The sequence below is a fragment of the Alnus glutinosa genome, chromosome 8 (assembly GCF_958979055.1).
Source record: "Alnus glutinosa chromosome 8, dhAlnGlut1.1, whole genome shotgun sequence".
In the NCBI taxonomy this organism is placed as follows: domain Eukaryota; kingdom Viridiplantae; phylum Streptophyta; class Magnoliopsida; order Fagales; family Betulaceae; genus Alnus; species Alnus glutinosa.
This window is the reverse complement of record NC_084893.1, coordinates 7,995,493-8,014,368: the sequence shown is the minus strand read 5'-3', so window position 1 is coordinate 8,014,368 and position 18,876 is coordinate 7,995,493. Positions and strand designations below refer to the sequence as shown.

The 18,876-nt window shown below is 37.0% G+C and overlaps 1 protein-coding gene across 1 annotated transcript; it reads left to right on the top strand.

Annotated features, from left to right (window-relative positions):
• The first annotated feature begins 4,175 nt into the window (after window positions 1-4,175).
• LOC133875474 (uncharacterized) lies at window positions 4,176-15,655 on the top strand. Its single transcript, XM_062313619.1, has 9 exons — window positions 4,176-4,466; window positions 4,535-4,618; window positions 4,802-4,911; window positions 5,020-5,070; window positions 5,170-5,313; window positions 5,409-5,498; window positions 6,024-6,130; window positions 8,083-8,167; window positions 15,144-15,655. The coding sequence occupies exons 1-9, from the start codon at window positions 4,355-4,357 to the stop codon at window positions 15,240-15,242; spliced, it is 882 nt and encodes a 293-aa protein (XP_062169603.1). The 5' UTR covers window positions 4,176-4,354; the 3' UTR covers window positions 15,243-15,655.
• The last annotated feature ends 3,221 nt before the right edge of the window (window positions 15,656-18,876 follow it).

The following is an 18,876-nucleotide window of genomic DNA, read 5'->3' as shown; positions in this document are numbered from 1 at the left end:
TTCTCCTTTGGACACTCCAGTAACTCCCATAGAGATTGAGGACACTCCAGTGACTCCCATAGAGATTGAGGATGTAGAAACATCTGCTAGTGGATCTATGCCAGTGGGTGGTCATGGTCGTGGTGGACGGCCACCACTCCCTAGGAAAAAAAGAAATGTTTCAAACAAATCTGCAGCGTGGGACCATTTCACTAGAGATAAAAGTACCTCTGATGACGATCCTGTCGCTCATTGCAATTACTGTGGGACAGCCTATAAATGTCACCCAAAGATCAATGGCACCTCATCTATGTTGTATCATGTGAACTCATGCCAAAAGTACAAGAGCCTAAAAGCTAAACAGGATAGGTCTCAGTCTAAGTTCACCTTTGGGGCCGGGCAAGGTGGTAGTGGTAACAACCTCATGATTGCCAAGTATTCTGAGAAAGTTATTAGGGAGGCACTCTGCGAAATGATTATTGTTGATGAATTGCCTTTTATGAACGTGGAGGGAAAGGGATTTCAAAAATTGCTCAGGGTTCTTGAGCCTCGATTTAAGGTTCCTTCTCGATATACAGTAATGAAGGATTGTGTCAAACTGTATATGAGAGATAAAAACACATTGAAGAACACGTTTTTTATGACTGGTCAAAGGGTTTGCTTGACCACTGACACATGGACTTCAATTCAGAATATGAATTATATGTGTGTCACTGGACATTTTATTGATACTAATTGGACCTTTCACAAAAGGATATTAGCATTTCGTCAAGTGCCAGATCATAAGGGGCAAACAATTGCAAGGGAATTAGAAGAGTGTTTGGTTGAATGGGGGATTCATAGGATATTGACAATATCAGTTGACAATGCAAGTGCTAATGATACTGCAATTGATTGGTTTAAAAAAAGAACAATAGCCAATAAAGAAGTTGTTTGTCGTCACGAGTTTATTCATGTCAGGTGTTCTGCACATATTCTTAATTTAATTGTACACGAGGGTTTGAAAAATGTTGACAATTCAATTATAAAGGTCCGAAATATGGTAAAGTATGTGAAGTCTTCTCCTCAAAGATTGGCTCTCTTTAAGTCTTGTGCAGAAAAAAAAAACGTTGAGTGTAATGCTTCCTTGACACTTGATGTTCCCACTAGATGGAATTCTACTTATATGATGTTAGAGGTTGCAGAAAAGTACCAAAGGGCATTTGAACTTATGATAGACGAAGATGGACATTTTTTAAACTATTTGTACGAGGATGGTGCGGGAAAAAGGGGGTTGGGTTCTCCGACTGATGATGATTGGTATAATATCCGTCACTTTATTAAGTTCTTGCAAGTGTTTTATGATGTCACAATGAAAATTTCTGGTTCCTTGCATTCAACTTCCAACTTATATTTCGACGTACTTTGTGATGTTCATTCATGTTTGACGGAGTATTCTGAAAGCAGTGATCCATTGTTGAATGCCATGGCGAACAGAATGAAAGTGAAATATGATAAGTATTGGGGAGATGTTGAGAAGATTAACCCGTTGTTGTTTGTGGCTTCTTTGCTTGATCCACGTTACAAGATGGCTGGTTTGGAATATTGGTTCCGGCTTAGTTTTGGGGCTGAGAAAGCGGAAAGAATTGACTCTCAACTGAAGTGGGTATTAGGTCGGTTATATGAGCACTACGCCCGTGGTTCTAAAAATGTTGGAAGTGAGTCTATGTTATCAAATGATGAAGTGCGGAGTGGTACAACATTAGTTGGTAGTTCTAAGTCTAGAACTACTTTTTTACAGAATTTTCATTCATTTCGGGCGTCTCGAAATTTGATGCAATGTAAGACAGAAATTGAACAATATTTTTTGGAGGATGTTGAGACACCTAGTGAAAACTTTGATATTTTAATGTGGTGGAAGGTAAATTCAACAAAATTTCCAATCCTCGCTGAGATAGCGCGAGATGTATTGGCAATTCCAATTACCATGGTTGCTTCTGAGTCAGCATTTAGTACTGGGGGTCGGGTGATAGATCCTTATCGAAGTTCTTTGGCTCCAAAAACAGTTGAGGCTCTTGTATGTACTCAAAATTGGTTGAGATCTACTCCCATTAGTGCCCATGAGACATACTTGTCTAATGTTGAAGATGAAGAGAGCTACAAGCTTGACTCAGGTAATAATAACAAAATAAATTTCATATTTTGTTTTTTGTTTCAATTATTCATTAATTTTATTAATTCTTTTGAAAATTTATTGTGGTAGAAATAATATCAAATTCCATCACATATGATGCGGATTAAGGCTTGAAGGATGTGCTTTATCAAATGATCTCTTTTTTTAGGTAATAATTTATTTTTACTTAATATTTAGTTTGTAGTATTTTTTTTTTTATTAATCACTATGCTTATATTTTGATTTATTTGATCAATGCAGGTATCAAATAAAAGTAATAGAAGGATGTTTAGTTTAATTGGATTATTGAGAAGATCAAATTGAAGGATGTTATTTACTATTTAATTTGTATTAGTTTTCTTCTATAAATTTTAATTTGGTTTGCAAACTATTAATTTTTTTTTTGTTTATTTGTTTTAGTGAACTATGATATGAGCACTAAAGTATTTTATGATTTGAGAAATATGAATAATAAAGTTAAGTTTAATTTTTATATAGTGTCTGTTGTATATTTGTATTATTTAAAAAATGATTTTGATTTTTATTATTTTTTGTTTTTTTTTTATTATTATTTTACACTTTATTTATTAATTTTGTGGTAAAAAAAACTCATTTTCCCCCCACTCCCAGGCCCCATCCACCCGGTTCTGTGCTTTTGGCATTTGTTTTTAAAATGTGAAGCAACCTTTTCACTGACGCAGCATCTTTTTCCCATTTTACCCCTTTTGGGGAAGATGGAAAAAAACAAAAGAAGGGGTAAAATGGAAAAAAAAAGTCTGCAAAACTATCACCTACTTCAAAAAGTTTGCCGAGTGCGTGGGGGAAAAATTGGGGGTGGGGAAAAGAGGTTTTCAACTAGGGCCACAATCTTGCCTTCATTACTTGCATTTACACTGCCCAATGCAATCAAATCTATGCCATCATTACTTTGTACTTCGTGCAGTGCTATAATTATTTTATTTTAATTTATTTTAATTATTTTGCACTTTTTTTACTAAAAAGTCTTGCCTCTTACCGAGTCCCCTGTTATCTTCTTTTCTCCCTGTCTAACACTGTTGCACCCTCTCCTTTCTTTCCATTACAGCAGAAGCAACCTTCCCCCCCCTTTTTTTTTTTTTTTTTCGCCATGTTTACTGGTTACCGTGAAGCAGATTCGGTTACTTGAGGCCTGATTTGAAGAGAGCTGAGGTATATTTGTAGTTTCGCACAGGAGGAAAAGAACCTTATCTACCACTACCAGCCACCTTCTTCTTCTTCTTCTGCATATCTAATCTCCCTTTCACCGACTTCACCGACCGTTACTGTCTCCGATTAACCGATGACGGTAACGGTCGAAAAATTATATATCGGCACATTGTCGGTGAAATTACCGATTTCACCGACAAAGTCGGGACGGTAGGCGGAAAACCCCCTACCGTCACCGATTCCCCCGATACCCAGGCCTAAAAACATTCTCACTTTTTTCACTTTTTATATCACATCAATAATTTTTTATTACTATTCAAATAAAAAAATTCACTACAATACAACATTTTTTCACTTTTTTATATCACATCATCACTTTTTATTAATTTCAAAATTAACAACCCACTACTCTTATCTGTTCATATCTTTGCCAAACAAGCCTATTGATGCGATCCCTGAATAGGATTCTCTTCATTTCAAATGGAATGGATAGAATTAGAATTTAAAGTTGATACATTTAACGGTGTAAATAATTTTATATTATTTAAATTTTTAAAAGATGTGTTAATATTAACTTCATATACATCGTTAAATGCACTAAATGAATACTATCCATTTCATATGAAAGGTCAAGATTTAAAGTTAGCGTATTTAACGATGTATATAAAATTTATGTTGGCACGTCTTTTAAAAATTTAAATTATATAAAATCATGTATACCGTTAGATATATCAACTTTAAATTTTAACCATAAAATAGATAATATCCATTTCATTTGAAATGAAAAAGATCTTATTAATAATATAATTATTCCCTTTTTTTTAATGAAATACTATCCGTAAACCAAACCAGCCTAAGCCAAAATCTGTTTTGAACAGCCCTGAGTTACGCACATCTAAACGACGTCGCCTAAACACGGCCAAAACCCTAAACCACCCCTCTCTGAAACTCTCTGTAAAACCCCCAATCTTTTTTGTTGTCTATTGCTGGTTGAAAACTGTGTGTAAAACTAAAACCCCTGTGGTTGGTTTGGCGAAGATGTTGCGAAGAAACATACGGTTGAGGAGAGAGTATTTGTACAGAAAGAGCTTGGAAGGCAAAGAACGATTGCTCTATGAGAAAAAGCGAAAGATTAAAGAAGCTCTACAAGGTTGGTATTACACACTTTTTTCCACAAACATTTTATTTTAATTCTTTGTGCTAATGGGGATTTCACAGAGGGAAAGCCAATTCCCACGGAGCTACGGAACGAGGAGGCGGAGCTTCGGCACCAAATCGACCTTGAGGACGAAAACACAGCTAGTATGCTCTTTTTTTTTTTTTTTTTTTTTTTTTTTTTTTTATAATTACCAGCTTTGTCTGTTTTAACTTGTAAATGGTGTTTGAGGTTATTAAATTTTTTATTTATTTTATGTTTTTTTCTCCCCTGCTGGCACCTGCTAATTTCGCATTTTACTATGCCTGGCAATTGTGCTTAAATTTTAGTCCCGAGGACGCACATTGATGATGAGTATGCAAATGCATCAGAAAGAGATCCTAAGATTTTGATAACTACATCTCGTAATCCAAGTGCTCCACTTACACAGTTTGTAAAGGTTGGTTCTTAATTCATCTGTGATGGCTATACTTTTGTCTACTTCATTGGCATTCTGAAGCAGTTTAGTTTTTGTCATTGATTTCAATTCTTTGGGATGCTCCTGCAGGAATTGAAGTTTGTCTTTCCTAATGCACAGCGAATGAATCGTGGTGGCCAGGTTGGTGAATGGCTTTTTTCTCCACCCACTTAGTTCATGAACGTGGTGGTGATAATTTTTCCAAGGTCAAGCATATTCTGAATATTTTAATCTTTGCAGGTTATTAAAGAAATTATCGAAAGTTGCCGTGCAAATGATTTTACAGATGTCATCTTAGTTCATGAACATCGTGGTGTGCCAGATGGTATGACTATAAGCCATTTACCTTATGGTCCAACTGCATATTTTGGATTACTCAATGTGGTAAGTAGTTTGATCATGCTAGCGTTTTCTGGACTTTTTCTTTATCCCGGTTTTCTTGGGCATCAATATGCTAATAAAGCCGTTTTTGCCTGTAGGTTACAAGACATGACATTAAGGACAGGAAAGCCATTGGAACAATGTCTGAGGCTTACCCACACTTGATACTTAACAAGTTTTCAACAAAGGTATCCATATCTTGGTTAGAATTTTTTTTGCTTAGTTGGTTTTCATCAATATATTATGAGAAAACTAGGTAGACAAAAATCCAATCAAAGTATTTGCATGTTGACGTTCTGCTGTTCTTGCCACTATTGGTGGTGCTTAGAGAACTGCATATCTAATAAATGTAGCAAATATATTGAAGGCTGTCTGTAGCTTTTTTTGAACAAGTCCCCATCTATGTAATATCAGCATTTTAAATGATTTTTTTAGTTATTTTAGTATTGAACTAAGTTCAGGAAGGTAGTTGAGGATTTTACTGCTGGAAAAACAGTAGGACCCTTTATTTGGGTGGATGCTGGTTTTGCTATCTTTATGGATTAGCTAGTGTAGCTACAAAATTTGATGAGGATGTGATTTGTGTTATATGTATATATTTAGGTAGTTGCAGTTTTTATCTTGTTTTTGGCTTCTCTACTCCTATGGGATGTAGACTATATTCTGCTTTGATGTCCACTGTTTATTTGATTTGGAATTTTTATTGTTGATAGCTGGGGGAGAGGACAGCAAACATTTTGCAGCATCTTTTTCCGGTGCCAAAGCCAGATACTAAACGCATTATAACTTTTGCCAATGAGTCTGACTATATTTCATTCAGGTTGGTTTATTTTTTGATTCTTTGGGAAGATGCTTCGATTGGCTATTCTTTTGTTTGTGAAACTTCTGTTGACAAGGACGACGGTGGCTTTTGGACATATAATATCTTTCTCAATGTAGATCTCTAAGAGATGTGGATAGGATAGGTTCAAGTTACACTTTTATCATCCAGTAACTTTGATTATATTGATATTTTGACAATCTTGTTTTTTTGTTTTTTGATAAGAAAGAGTAATATCATTAATAACGCAAAGCTCAATTAAGTACACATGGAGTATACAAGAAAGGCATCTAAAAAGAAGAAGAAAACAAAACAAGGAAATCATTAAAGCTATTCACTAGAGGTGCGAGGAACGCAGCCGTCCAAGAGTACAAAGAATGAAAGAAAAAGGAAGTGAGCTCCTCAATGGTTCTTTCTTTGTCCTCGAATTGTCTGTCATTGTGTTCCCTCCACACGCACCACAGAAGACAACAAGGAACCATCTTCCACACGACCACACTCCGAGAACTGCCACCCGTCCACCAACAAACGAATAAATTTACCACCCGAAAAGGCATAACCCAAGATAGATTGAAGCGACTAAAGATGGCATTCCATAGAGCGCGTGCGACCTCGCAGTGGAGAAGAAGGTGATCCATAAACTCCCCATTCATTTTGCACATGCAACATCTATCAATCACAATGACACGCTTTTTTCTGAGATTGTTCAAGGTAAGGATCTTCCCTAACGCTGCCGCCCAAGCGAAGAAAGCCACTTTCAAGGGAGCCTTGGTCAGCCAAATACTTTTCCAAGAAAAATGAACAGCCTCGTTGCAAGCAAGAACCTTATAGAAATATCTAACATCAAATTTCCCTTTGTGAGAAGAAGACCACCAGAACTGGTCTTCCCCTTCACGATCCACTTTGGAGGAATACAATAAAGAGAAGAAGGAAGCCAAGACGTCCATCTCCCAGTCGTGGGTCGCTCGAAAGAAGCTAACATCCCACTGATAGGAACCATTCACCACAACCAAGTGGTCTGCAACATGTGCATCCTTGTCACGAGCTATGTCATACAAAACTGGGAAAGCGTCCTTAAGGGGCATCTCACCAGACCACACCACACATCATCACAAAATTGGATCCTGGATCCAATTCCCAAAATAAGTCTAGTATGGCTACGAAACAAACTCCACCCCTTCCTAATGTTCTTCCAAAGCCCCACTCCGTGAGACCCAGGGGGGTCTAAGGAACACCAACCAGCCCTAGAAGATCCGTACTTTGCATCCATTACAGATTTCCACCAAGCCTCTCTCTCATGGGCATAACACCACAACCACTTTCCTAAGAGAGCCTTATTGAAGATCCTCAAATTCCGGATGCCCAAACCTCCTTCTGCAATAGGGGAACAAACCTTGGACCAACTAACCAGGTGATATTTGAATTCTTCACCTATGCCTCCCCACAAGAAATCTTGATGCAGCTTCTCTATACGACTAGCAACACTAGAAGGAATAGGGAAAAGAGAAAGAAAGTACATAGGAAGATTAAAGAGAGTGCTCTTTATAAGGGTGACTCTGCCACCCTTCGACAAATACAGCCGCTTCTCAATCTTACCAACAATCTTACCATTAGATCACATTCAATATCTTTTTTATTAGCTAAATATGGTATCATTTTGAGCCTTTGAGTTCATAAATAGCTATCAGAGGCTTTAGAAGGTTTATTGAACAGCATTTGGCATTGACTTTATTATTTTTTCTATCATGCATGTAGCTACCATAATTTCTCATTTAAAATTGTTGTACTTGTATTCCAATCTCGTATTTTGGCTTCGTCTTTTGTAAGCAGTTGCATCTGGAATTTATTATTCTGATCCGTAATTGATTAATTTTTCTTCATACGAGATCTGCTTTGTTTTGAACAGCATAAATGTTCGCCTTTTTGAACTCCATTAACTTGTAAACTTACAGGAATCACATTTATGAGAAGCATGGAGGTCCTAAATCAATTGAGCTTAAAGAAGTTGGTCCTCGCTTTGAAATGCGACTTTATCAGGTATTTCTTTTGCTAGTTAGTTTGCTTTTCAATGAAGCTTGATTATTTTAGTTTGCTCTTCTAGTTATGTAGTAATTATTTTACTACACCTTATTTATATCGCTGCTTGTGGTTATTACACTTTCATATGACGTCTGCTCTTGGGTTCCATCTTGTCTGTACATGATGGTAAGGGATATTTGCTTATTCCTTTGTTACTTCCTAGCTCAATATTCAAGTACCTATGGTAAGATATTCATGTTCTTCAGGTGGCCATTACCCCTAATGGTGGGTCATGGTCTTTGTAGTTTGCAGAGAAGTCATTTCTTTATTTTTCATATAAGAACATCTTGAGAACCATGATTACAGGCATTTTCTTTCATATTCTGTACCTAGCTAATGTTGCATTTTGTGCATGTACAAATATCCTTTTTTGTCATGAATCTTCCTTTTCATCCTTGTTGGTTTTTAGACCTTGTCTACTAGTATACAGAAAAAACAAACTGAGATTGCTGTCATCTTTCTCTGTTGGTTTGGAAATCCAACTTTTATCTGTTTTTTTTTCTTTTCTCTTATGCTCACTTGATATAAGTTTTAAATGAATACTTTTATTTTCTCATTTTATTGATCAGAATTAGTTATTATATTTGATAATAGAATTACGTGGCTTAATGGTTCAGATACTGGCCATCACTTGAAACCCAGAGCATGTGCTACTTATAAAAAAAAAAAAAAATGTTACCATCACAAACCTGGCATCTTGTCAGTATCATCTCCTTCTATTCTTGTTCATTGTATTTATCCAAACTTTTTCATATCTCCATGTTTCGTTGGGACCATTTGCTATCCCTAAATTTGTTGATCGCTAGATGTGTCCAAATAATTGATCTTCTTCTCAATAGTGGGAAAGATCCCCCCATATAACCCTTCAATTTTCCTGGATGTGCTTAGAAAAAAAGTGAAATTAAAAATTCGACCTTCCTGTCTGCTTCCACACAAACCCTCTTTTTATTACGTTGCAGTAGCACTCAAAATTTTTACTAATTTATCAGTGAAAGGCACCAATCTTTTAGGGAATTGAGCTCAGTAATGACCTAAACATTTTCATGTAAGGCATTAATTAGCCCACACTATATTGAGTGTGTATGAATCATAAAGTTTTCACTTGTAATTAACAGTAGTTAGACTCTAGTTGTTATCTCTATTAATTTGAAAATTTACAAATATTGGACTGTGTTTTTGGATGGATCATTTGAAAACATGTTTTAAGACATCTGTGGTGTTCTTGGCAAAGTAAACAAATAAGTAAGCAACTGAAATAAAGAGGAAATACATATGAATTGGTCTCCAAGGACTTATTTCGAGTGTTATCATAGTCTTGGGCTGCCAAGCATAAGTTCATGGATTTGAGTTTTAAAAGTAGCCACTCTATGCAAAAAGTATTCTAGGATGGGACCGTATTTGAGTCACATCTCCGAAAACTGCACTTATGTGGGACCAACACTAGAAAACGACCCTTATATGTAGTGTTCTAAGAGGTGTTCATGTTGGTTCTCACTTCTTGTAGTGGCCCTAGCTGGTAGCTATGTTGACTCCTGGGACAAGGGTTTTTTTTTTGAAATATGCATGTTAAGGGATTTTTTAATAGAGGCATTCAAACTAACTGTTGTGATTACAATGTTTAATGTTGTCCTCATTTTCTAATACTATAATGTAGGAGAAACAGAAAAGGAACATTTGTAGCACAGGGGTTAACTTATGGAAGTAGGAAAAATTCACTAGTTGATCTTTCAAAATGGACAAACAGGTTGCTACAGCCCAAATTGAAGGAAGGACAATGATTGTGGGGCCAAGAAAATCTATGCCAGTAAATTACTTTTATGCCCTCAAATTAATTTTAATGACCTATGGGTTTGAAATTCGAGAAACTTATAGGTTAGCCATTCTGGAGTTCAATACAAGGTGGGTAAGTATAGAATTCAGAGTAGTTTTGATTGACTGCCTACCTCAACTGTAGGGCAGTGAGTTCTTTATATAATATCAATAGTGTTAGTCCTTTAGTAGGACTGTACAATATTTGAATTTAAGCTTTATCACTTAAGCTTATCAATAACAGAGAATTATAAACCTAATGCTATACAACTTCTAGCCCAGATAATAGGATAAGCTATACAACTTCTAGCCTAGATAATAGGATAAAACAAATCCTTTTAAATCTGGACAGATTTATCTTTATCAGAAGATCTAATATGCCCCCTCAAACTCGACGTAGGCACCCTGACGTTGAGGTTGAAACTGAGCTGGTGAAATCGGCTTGAAGGAAGTGGTTTTGTTAGGACATCCGCAAGTTGATCTTTTCCAGAAATAAACTGAACTTCTAGGTACTTATCTTCAACTTGATCTCGAACAAAATGGTAGTCTATCTCAATGTGCTTTGTACGCGCATGATAGATTGGATTGGAAGTGAGATAAGTCGCACCAATGTTATCACAGTATAAGATTGGTGCACGTGGTAGGGAGACTTGAAGATCACGTAAGAGAGTCTGAATCCATATCAATTCAGCAAATTCAACAGAGGCATTTGCAAGAGCTTTGTACTCGGACTCTGTGCTTGAACGTGACACAGTGGGCTGCTTCTTGGAGCTCCATGAGATCAAGTTTTTACCCAGAAAAACACAATATCCAGACGTCGATTTCCGGTCATCGGGACAGCCAGCCTAGTCAGAATCCGAGAAAGCAAGAAGCTGATGTTATGAGCGTTTGTGAATGCAAAGAGTGTAGTCAACTGTGGCCTTTAAGTAGCGCAGAATGCGCTTGACAGCAGTCCAGTGAGGGTCTCGTGGATCTTGCATAAACTGAGATACCTTGTTGATAGTAAAGGCAATGTCCGGACGAGTGAGAGACAAGTATTGAAGTGATCCAATGGTGCTGCGGTATAGTGTAGGATCCGTAATAGTAGAGCCTTCAAACTTGCTGAGAATAGAAGAGGAAGACATTGGAGTGGCAACCAGTTTGGCAAGCTCCATATTGGTCTTCTTTAGGATATCAAGGATATACCGTTGCTGAGAGAGATGGAGACCATCTGAGGACCAAGTGGCTTCAACACCTAAAAAGAAATGTAAAGGTCCAAGGTTTTTGAGAGCAAATGATAATTTCAGATCCTGAATAAGCTTAGAAATAGCGCCAGTTTGAACTGGTGATGATTATATCATCAACATATATTAATACAAACATTTGAATCCTATGAGCAGTGTAGATAAAAAGGGATGAATCAGCCTTGGAGCTTATGAATTGTAGTTCTAGAAGACTAGTGCTTAGTCTGGAAAACCATGCTCTTGGCGCCTGCTTCAAGCCATATAAGGCTTTGTGCAACTTACAAACAGCCGTAGGATGGGAAGGATGCTGAAACCCAGGAGGTTGTGCCATATACACGGTTTCTTGGAGATTGCCATGGAGAAAGGCATTGCTGACATCGACTTGATGGATAGCCCAGCCTGCAGAAACAGCAATGGAGAGCACCGTTCGAATAGTTATAGGCTTAATTACGGGGCTGTAAGTTTCTGAAAAATCGATCCCGGGTTGTTGGTGGAACCCTTTGGCTACTAACCGAGCCTTATACCATTCTATTTGCCCATCAGCCTTTCTCTTGATCCGAAAGATCCATTTGCACCCAACTACGTTCATGGCTGGAGAAGGAGAGACCAGGGACCAGGTTCCATTTTGAAGGAGAGCATTGAACTCTTCATTCATGGCCTTTCGCCATTGAGTATGCTGACTTGCTTGAGTGTAGCAGGTTGGTTCAGCTTCTTGACCGTGTAGGAGAGCTGTGAGTGCTTGAGGAGGTGGATACCTGACTCTACCATCCGTGAATGTGGTAGGTTTGAAAATTTTATTCTGTGATCGGGTTATCATACCATGTACCCGTGAGGGAGGAGGTGGCTTGGATGCAGGAGAAGAGGCTAAGATTATTTGAGTATGGGAATCACTGGCTGTTTCTGTGGGAGGTGACGGGGGTGGAGATGGAGATGGTTGTATGAGAGGAATGCTGGGTGCATCATTGGTTGCTGGATGTGATGGTGGCAGAATGGGGACAGATACTGAGTTTGGAATGGAGGAAGGAGAAGAGGGGCTGCTGGGAGTGGATGTGAGGAATGGAAACTTGGTTTCATTAAAAATGACATGTCGGGCAATGTAGACTTTGCCTGTTGGAAGGTGAAGACACTTGTATCCAAGATGGTTTTTGCTGTACCCTATAAAAACACAAGAAGTGGATCGGAAGGCAAGTTTGGTGGAATTATAGGGACGCAGGAATGGCCAACATTCATAGCCAAATCTCTTTAGAAACTTATAATCGGGTGAAATTTGGAATAAACACTCATAAGGAGACTTGTACTTAGTGACTTTGGAAGGGAGTCTATTGATTAGATAAGTTGCAGTTTCAAAGGCTGAGTCCCAAAGGGTTAAGGGAACATTGGCAGTGGCAAGACGAGTGAGCCCTGTTTCAACAATATGTCGGTGTTTCCTTTCTACGGATCCCATTTGATGATGGGTATGTGGACAGCTTAAACGATAAGACACTCCCAATGCATTTAGAGATGTTTGAAGGGGACGAAATTCGCCACCATTGTCACTTTGGACTGAAGGATTTTGGAACCAAAATAAGTTTCAACAAGATGTTTGAAACGAAGAAAAATTGCACACACATCAGACTTTAATTCAAGAGGATAAAACCAGGTGTATTTACTGAAATCATCCACAATACTTAAGTAATAACGATTGTTGTTTACAGAAGTGAGAGGGGCTGGGCCCCAGACATTAAGAAATAACAATTGTAAGGGAGCACTAGAAATAGAAGGACTGATGCTGAAATGAAGATGATGGCTCTTGCCCTGCTGACATGAAGAACAGATTGCGGAGAGCTTTGAGGAAACTACGGGCAACTTATTGGATTGAATAACACGGCTGACAATAGGGGAAGCTGGATGACCTAACCGGAGATGCCATTGATCCAAGGAGACCTTTTCACTTATGAAGGCAGCAAGGGACTTGGAAGAAGGAGCATGAGAGGAGGGCCAAGGATAGAGACCGAGTTTACTCGGGCCTTGGAGGAGCAACTGGCGGGTTTTGAGGTCCTTAACACAGAAAAAATTTGGGTGAAATTCAATAAGGTGGCTGCTGTGTGGCCTTGTTTGTGACATACTTGACAAGTGGGGCGTTGGAAGGAACTAGGACCAGATGAAGGGAACTGCTGAGGTGGCCCTCTACCACGGCCACGGCCCCTACCTCGGGAAAAATTGTTGTGATAGCCTGGATTGGAGCCACGGTTGTTGCGTGGATGGGAGGGACTTTGACGTTGGGCAGTGTTGGCAGTAGAGATGTTCAAATCAATAGCAGATTTGTGTTGTTCCAACCGTAACTCATAAGATAACATATAGCCATAAAGATCATTAAGAGAGATGGAGTCTTGCCTTGTAGTCACAGATGTGACAAGAGGATCATAATCTGGTCCAAGGCCAGCAAGGATGTTAGAGACGAGTTCCGAGGCGTCGACAGGCTTGCCAATGGCAGCTAATAGATGAGAAAATCCCTGCGCTTTTTGGAAGTAAGCGGAGATTGATTGAGCACCTTTCTTCAAGGTGGCTAACTGCTGCTTGAGCTGCAGGATGCATGATTGAGATTGAGCGGAGAATAGTGTCTCCAAAGTGAGGTAGACTTCTCGGGAAGTAGAGAGGCCAATGACATGAGGTAAAGCTTCTACGGATAGCGTTGATATGATGGCGCTGAAGATCATTCGATCTTGATGGTACCAGGTTTGATAACCGGGATTGGCAATAAGGAGACCAGAGGTTGTGTCTGGGACGAGCTGAGGGGGTCGTGGTGTTGAGCCATCGACATGCCCGAATAGATTTTGGCCTTCTAGGAAAGGGACCATGAGGAATCGCTACAAGATGTAGTTTTCTTGGGTAAGCTTCTCGGAAATATGATGATGTACATTCTGAAGGGGTGTTGGGGCGGAAGAGGTAAGGATAGAAAGAGGGGGTGAGGTTAGGGTGGACGAATCAGTTTCAGTAGTTGGAATAGCCATAGACGTTAGTCTTGGTTGACTCTGATACCATATAGAATTCAGAGTAGTTTTGATTGACTGCCTACCTCAACCGTAGGGCAGTGAGTTCTTTATATAATATCAATAGTGTTAGTCCTTTAGTAGGACTGTACAATATTTGAATTTAAGCTTTATCACTTAAGCTTATCAATAACAGAGAATTATAAACCTAATGCTATACAACTTCTAGCCTAGATAATAGGATAAAACAAATCCTTTTAAATCTGGACAGATTTATTTTTATCAGAAGATCAAATAGTAAGAAAGCCATATTTTCATATGGTCTGTGTCAGCCACATCATTGCTTTGCACCAGATGTCAATGAGGTTTGTGTCCATTGGCGAGTAATTGAGACCCCTGGTCCTAGAAAAGCAGGGGAAAGAACGATTTTTTTTTTATAAGTAAAGGGGGAAAGAACGATAGTTCTACAAAAACATGTTTACGAATGCACGCCTTTGTTCCTTTTTTTTTTGATATAGGGACCTTATTCTCTGGGTGTTACTATGTTAATTGTTTGGTCAAACAATAGACAAACTCATAACTCCACAATTTTGATTACGTACAACATGTAAAACTCGTGACCTCACCCATAAGGTCAAACGCTGCCGGCCAATGAGGCCAGTGGTTGCTATGCTATGCTGTTAATTTACTTGTAAGGCTTTTGATCTACTTTAATTGGTTTCTATTGGTTCCTTTTCACTGATGTAAAGCTTTCTATTAGTCTCTGTAACTCCTCAGTCCTATATGTAAAACCTTCAATTCATAATTTCTTGGTTCTGTTGAGATCCTTGGATTACTCTTATCACTGTTGGCTTGACATGGTTAAAAAGAGTCTTTACATGTAATTATGTGTATTTGACTGTGGTATTTGGTTTCCCTATGTCGCTGTTTCAGATAAAGTTGGGGACATTGGATCAGGATGAAGCGCAGACTGAATGGGTCATCAGACCATACATGAACACTGCCAAGAAAAGAAAGTTTCTTGGAGATTGATGCCACCTCAAAAAATTTTGCTCTTTGCTTTTTTAGTTTCAGTTCTTGCTTGGATTTTGCCCCAAATATGCTTGAGCTACCTTCTTTTATTCTAGTATTACAATGTCGGGTATATCCATAGCAATATAAAAACGCCATGAATCCAACTTTTTTGGTTTTAATTTTTCATCTTCGAGAAAAGTGATTTTTTTTTAATCACAACTTTAGATAATCAGTCTTGTGTATGATGCAAAGAGCCAATCACTGCACCTTCACCTGGAATACCAATTTGTTGTACAAGTCACTAAAGTAACACATCTACCCGGTGGGGGTATACTTGTCAATGAGTTTTGGGGATGTTTTATTGGTTTTGATTCGGAAGTGTTTTGATGTGACATAAAGGTTAATTTTTATTTATTTTTTATTATTTTTTTGGGGTCATGTTTTAAGCTATTTATTAATGTATTTGCCATGAGAATATCAAATAAAAGACTAAGAAAATAAAAACACAAATGAGCATGTTTTTAGTGGGACAAAGTAAGCATTATGCTATGTTAACATTGAAAGAATATGAGAAGTCTTATAGCACTCAGCAATTTTGTGTTTTTTTTTCAACTTTTCTTCCATTTAAAGAATTAAACTATTTTTTACTTTCTTATTTAAATACACTCAACAATAGTTTTCATTATTATTTCTATATATTATTTAAATATTCTTTTAAATTAAATGTCATGGAAAATAGAAGAAAGACAAATCATTTAAATATTGTTTCGGAAGAAAGTTTTTGTTTTTTATTTTATATATTAAAATAATGTTAAGGGAACTACTTTTGCTTCTCTAGATATAAGGTATAACTTTTGGTCCGCTTAGTGTTTTCTTAGTTTAGGGAACGAGAGAATCTTATTCAAGAATGTTTTAAGAGTTGTTCCTACATTTAGGGAAGAAAATGAGATTTAGAAAAGCTGTTTGCTAGTTCTGTTAGCGCATTCACAACGAACTCTTTAAAATTTCTTCAAATTTAACTCTAAAAATCTTCTTTTATTGATTTAACTAGTCAATTTTTAAAATAATTTGAAAAAATTTATAACATTCACTTTGTTGGCTCTTTGAATGTAAAATTTGTAGTTTTTGTGGATTTTATTAAAAAAAAAATAAAAAAAAAATAAAATATAAAGAGTTCATTGTAAATACTTTTAAGGATAACATATTATTAATAAGAGTTAGAAGTAATGCTGTAATGTTAGTGCATTGGAGAATATCTTTCTAAATTCACTCTATTAGTTTTTCATGTGGATATACATGCCATGTATACCTTGCTTTCTACATTATTTGCTTCATGTGATGGGTTGTTGGTTACTGCATATATATATATATATATATATATATATATATATTAATAACATAATATATTTGCAAAAATAATTCATTGCGAATGATCAAGTAGGCCAATCTGTTCAGAACACAATCTGGGCATGGGCATTACGGACTGGACCCAAGTCAAAATGTTGACTTGACTTTTGGTAACCCAGAAAAGGCTCATTATCTTTCAGTTCAGGGACACAACCCAAAGAAAAGGAAAGAGCAATCCTAGGTATGTGGGCTTTGGGTTGAAGTTTCACATTTTCTTTCCCTTTTTCATATGAACTGTTGTTGAGGTTTTACAAGTTATTTACAAATTCATAATTGATGTTGCACTCCAACGTGACAATTATTATGTCAATCACCAAACAATTAAATTTAATTATAGTTGACGTGAATTGTCACGTTCGTTTGTAGGTCATCGTAGCACTTACACGTCAGTCACTAAATAACTAAATTTAATTGTACTTGACGTGGTTACCGCACTAAATTTTATTGTAGTAAATCATTTTTTTTTTTTTTAAACATATGTCTAACCTGGTCTTAATCCCCAAAAAGGTGATTTACTATTAATTGAAAGATTATATTCATAATTTTTTATCAGCTTAAAATTTTAAGATCCGCGAGTAGTCTAAAACCAACCCATACCCGTATAGCGGATTTGAAAATGGGATTGGTTGGGGATGGACGTGTAAGATGACTCTTACTCTTATCCCTATGCTCTAGTGGATCACTGCCTAAGTCTACTCAGATAATGTGCTATATATATATATGCTCTACAGAGCCGATTGCTTTGATGCCAACCTTGCCGGCCCCAAATTAATAATTGGTAATTGACTTGAGATGCTACAATTATTACAATAATATCAAAATTGTTTGTAGCGGAATTGTATGAGTGATATGAACTTAATTACCACTAGTTCAACCCTTGCATCTCTCTTTTTTATTATTTTATTATTTTTTTTTTATTTTTTTTTTTGTTCACGATCATCATTAAAACAATACTAGAGACTTTAAAAATACATTATCCATTGTAACCTCTAAATTTACAACAATTACATTAATAAACAAATAAACTATCACCGGAAGACCTCGCATTGCGACCTCAAAATCCGATGAATACCTTTAACTTCCTCTCTTGGAACTATCGCCTGTTAATCTATAAAACAAGTCTATTTTACAAGTGAAAATCAAGTAAGTCCACAACTTAGTAAATATATCGCCAACAAAACTTAACTCATGCAGTGATCCCAATTTATGCTAATAATAAAAGTCAAACAGGTACTTGTACGTAGAAACATGGTGAGAAGTTGTTGGCAGAAGCAGAATTAAGATTACAACATGCATTTATAGACAAGTTATATTTAAGAGAAATATCCCAATAACCTTTGTCGATCAGTTAAGAACAATATGTTTAGTAGATATATAGTTTAAGGTATGGTGCTTTAAAAATCATGCAACTAGCAGCTAAAGACATACAATCATGGTGATGAAGTGTGCAATATGATATCAACACAAATATTACAATCATAACCATACACCATATGGCCTATATTTGCCCTTATCACCTTCAAAGTAGGGTTTGTTCGTCTCGTGGGACAAATGGTACAATCTCGATGCCTTGGTATTGCACATAGCCAGTCACCCGTAGTTGCTAGAGCGAGTTGAAACCCCGGGTTGCAAGCAACTAGTGATGCTGCAATGGCGACTCCACCCGTGGGTGGTTGCGCCAGTCACAATAGCTCTAGGATCCAGGGTAAATATCACTCACCTTACAATTTGGGCACACGGTCAAATCCATATAAACCGATATGCACATGCCTCACATACTTCACCCATTTTTTCCATACTAGCATGCCATACAATAATTATAAATTTCCATTTACTAGAACATAATTAGTTCATGAATAAAACACAGTGAAAGACAAAGGAATTCAAATCAACAATTTCTCAAAATGTTGAGGCTCACAAAATATGTTTTAAGAGAAATCATGTACGTTAAAAATACATAATTTATAGCGATGAAATAGTCATGCTGATTAGGAATAAACTATTTTGTCATTCTCATGGGCGATTACTTACCGTGAGCGCAAAATCCAAAGTTGGGACTCTCGGAGAGGTCTAGCTCCTTAATCTGCAATTTTTACTCTATCACAAGTCATTTTCCTAAATCATAAAATTCTAATTATCACTCAAAATCCTAAATTTTACTTTTTGACCTCCATCGTTTGATCACTATTCAGAGACTGTTATATCATTGGTCCACAAGCATCAACCGATGGATGAAAGATATTGT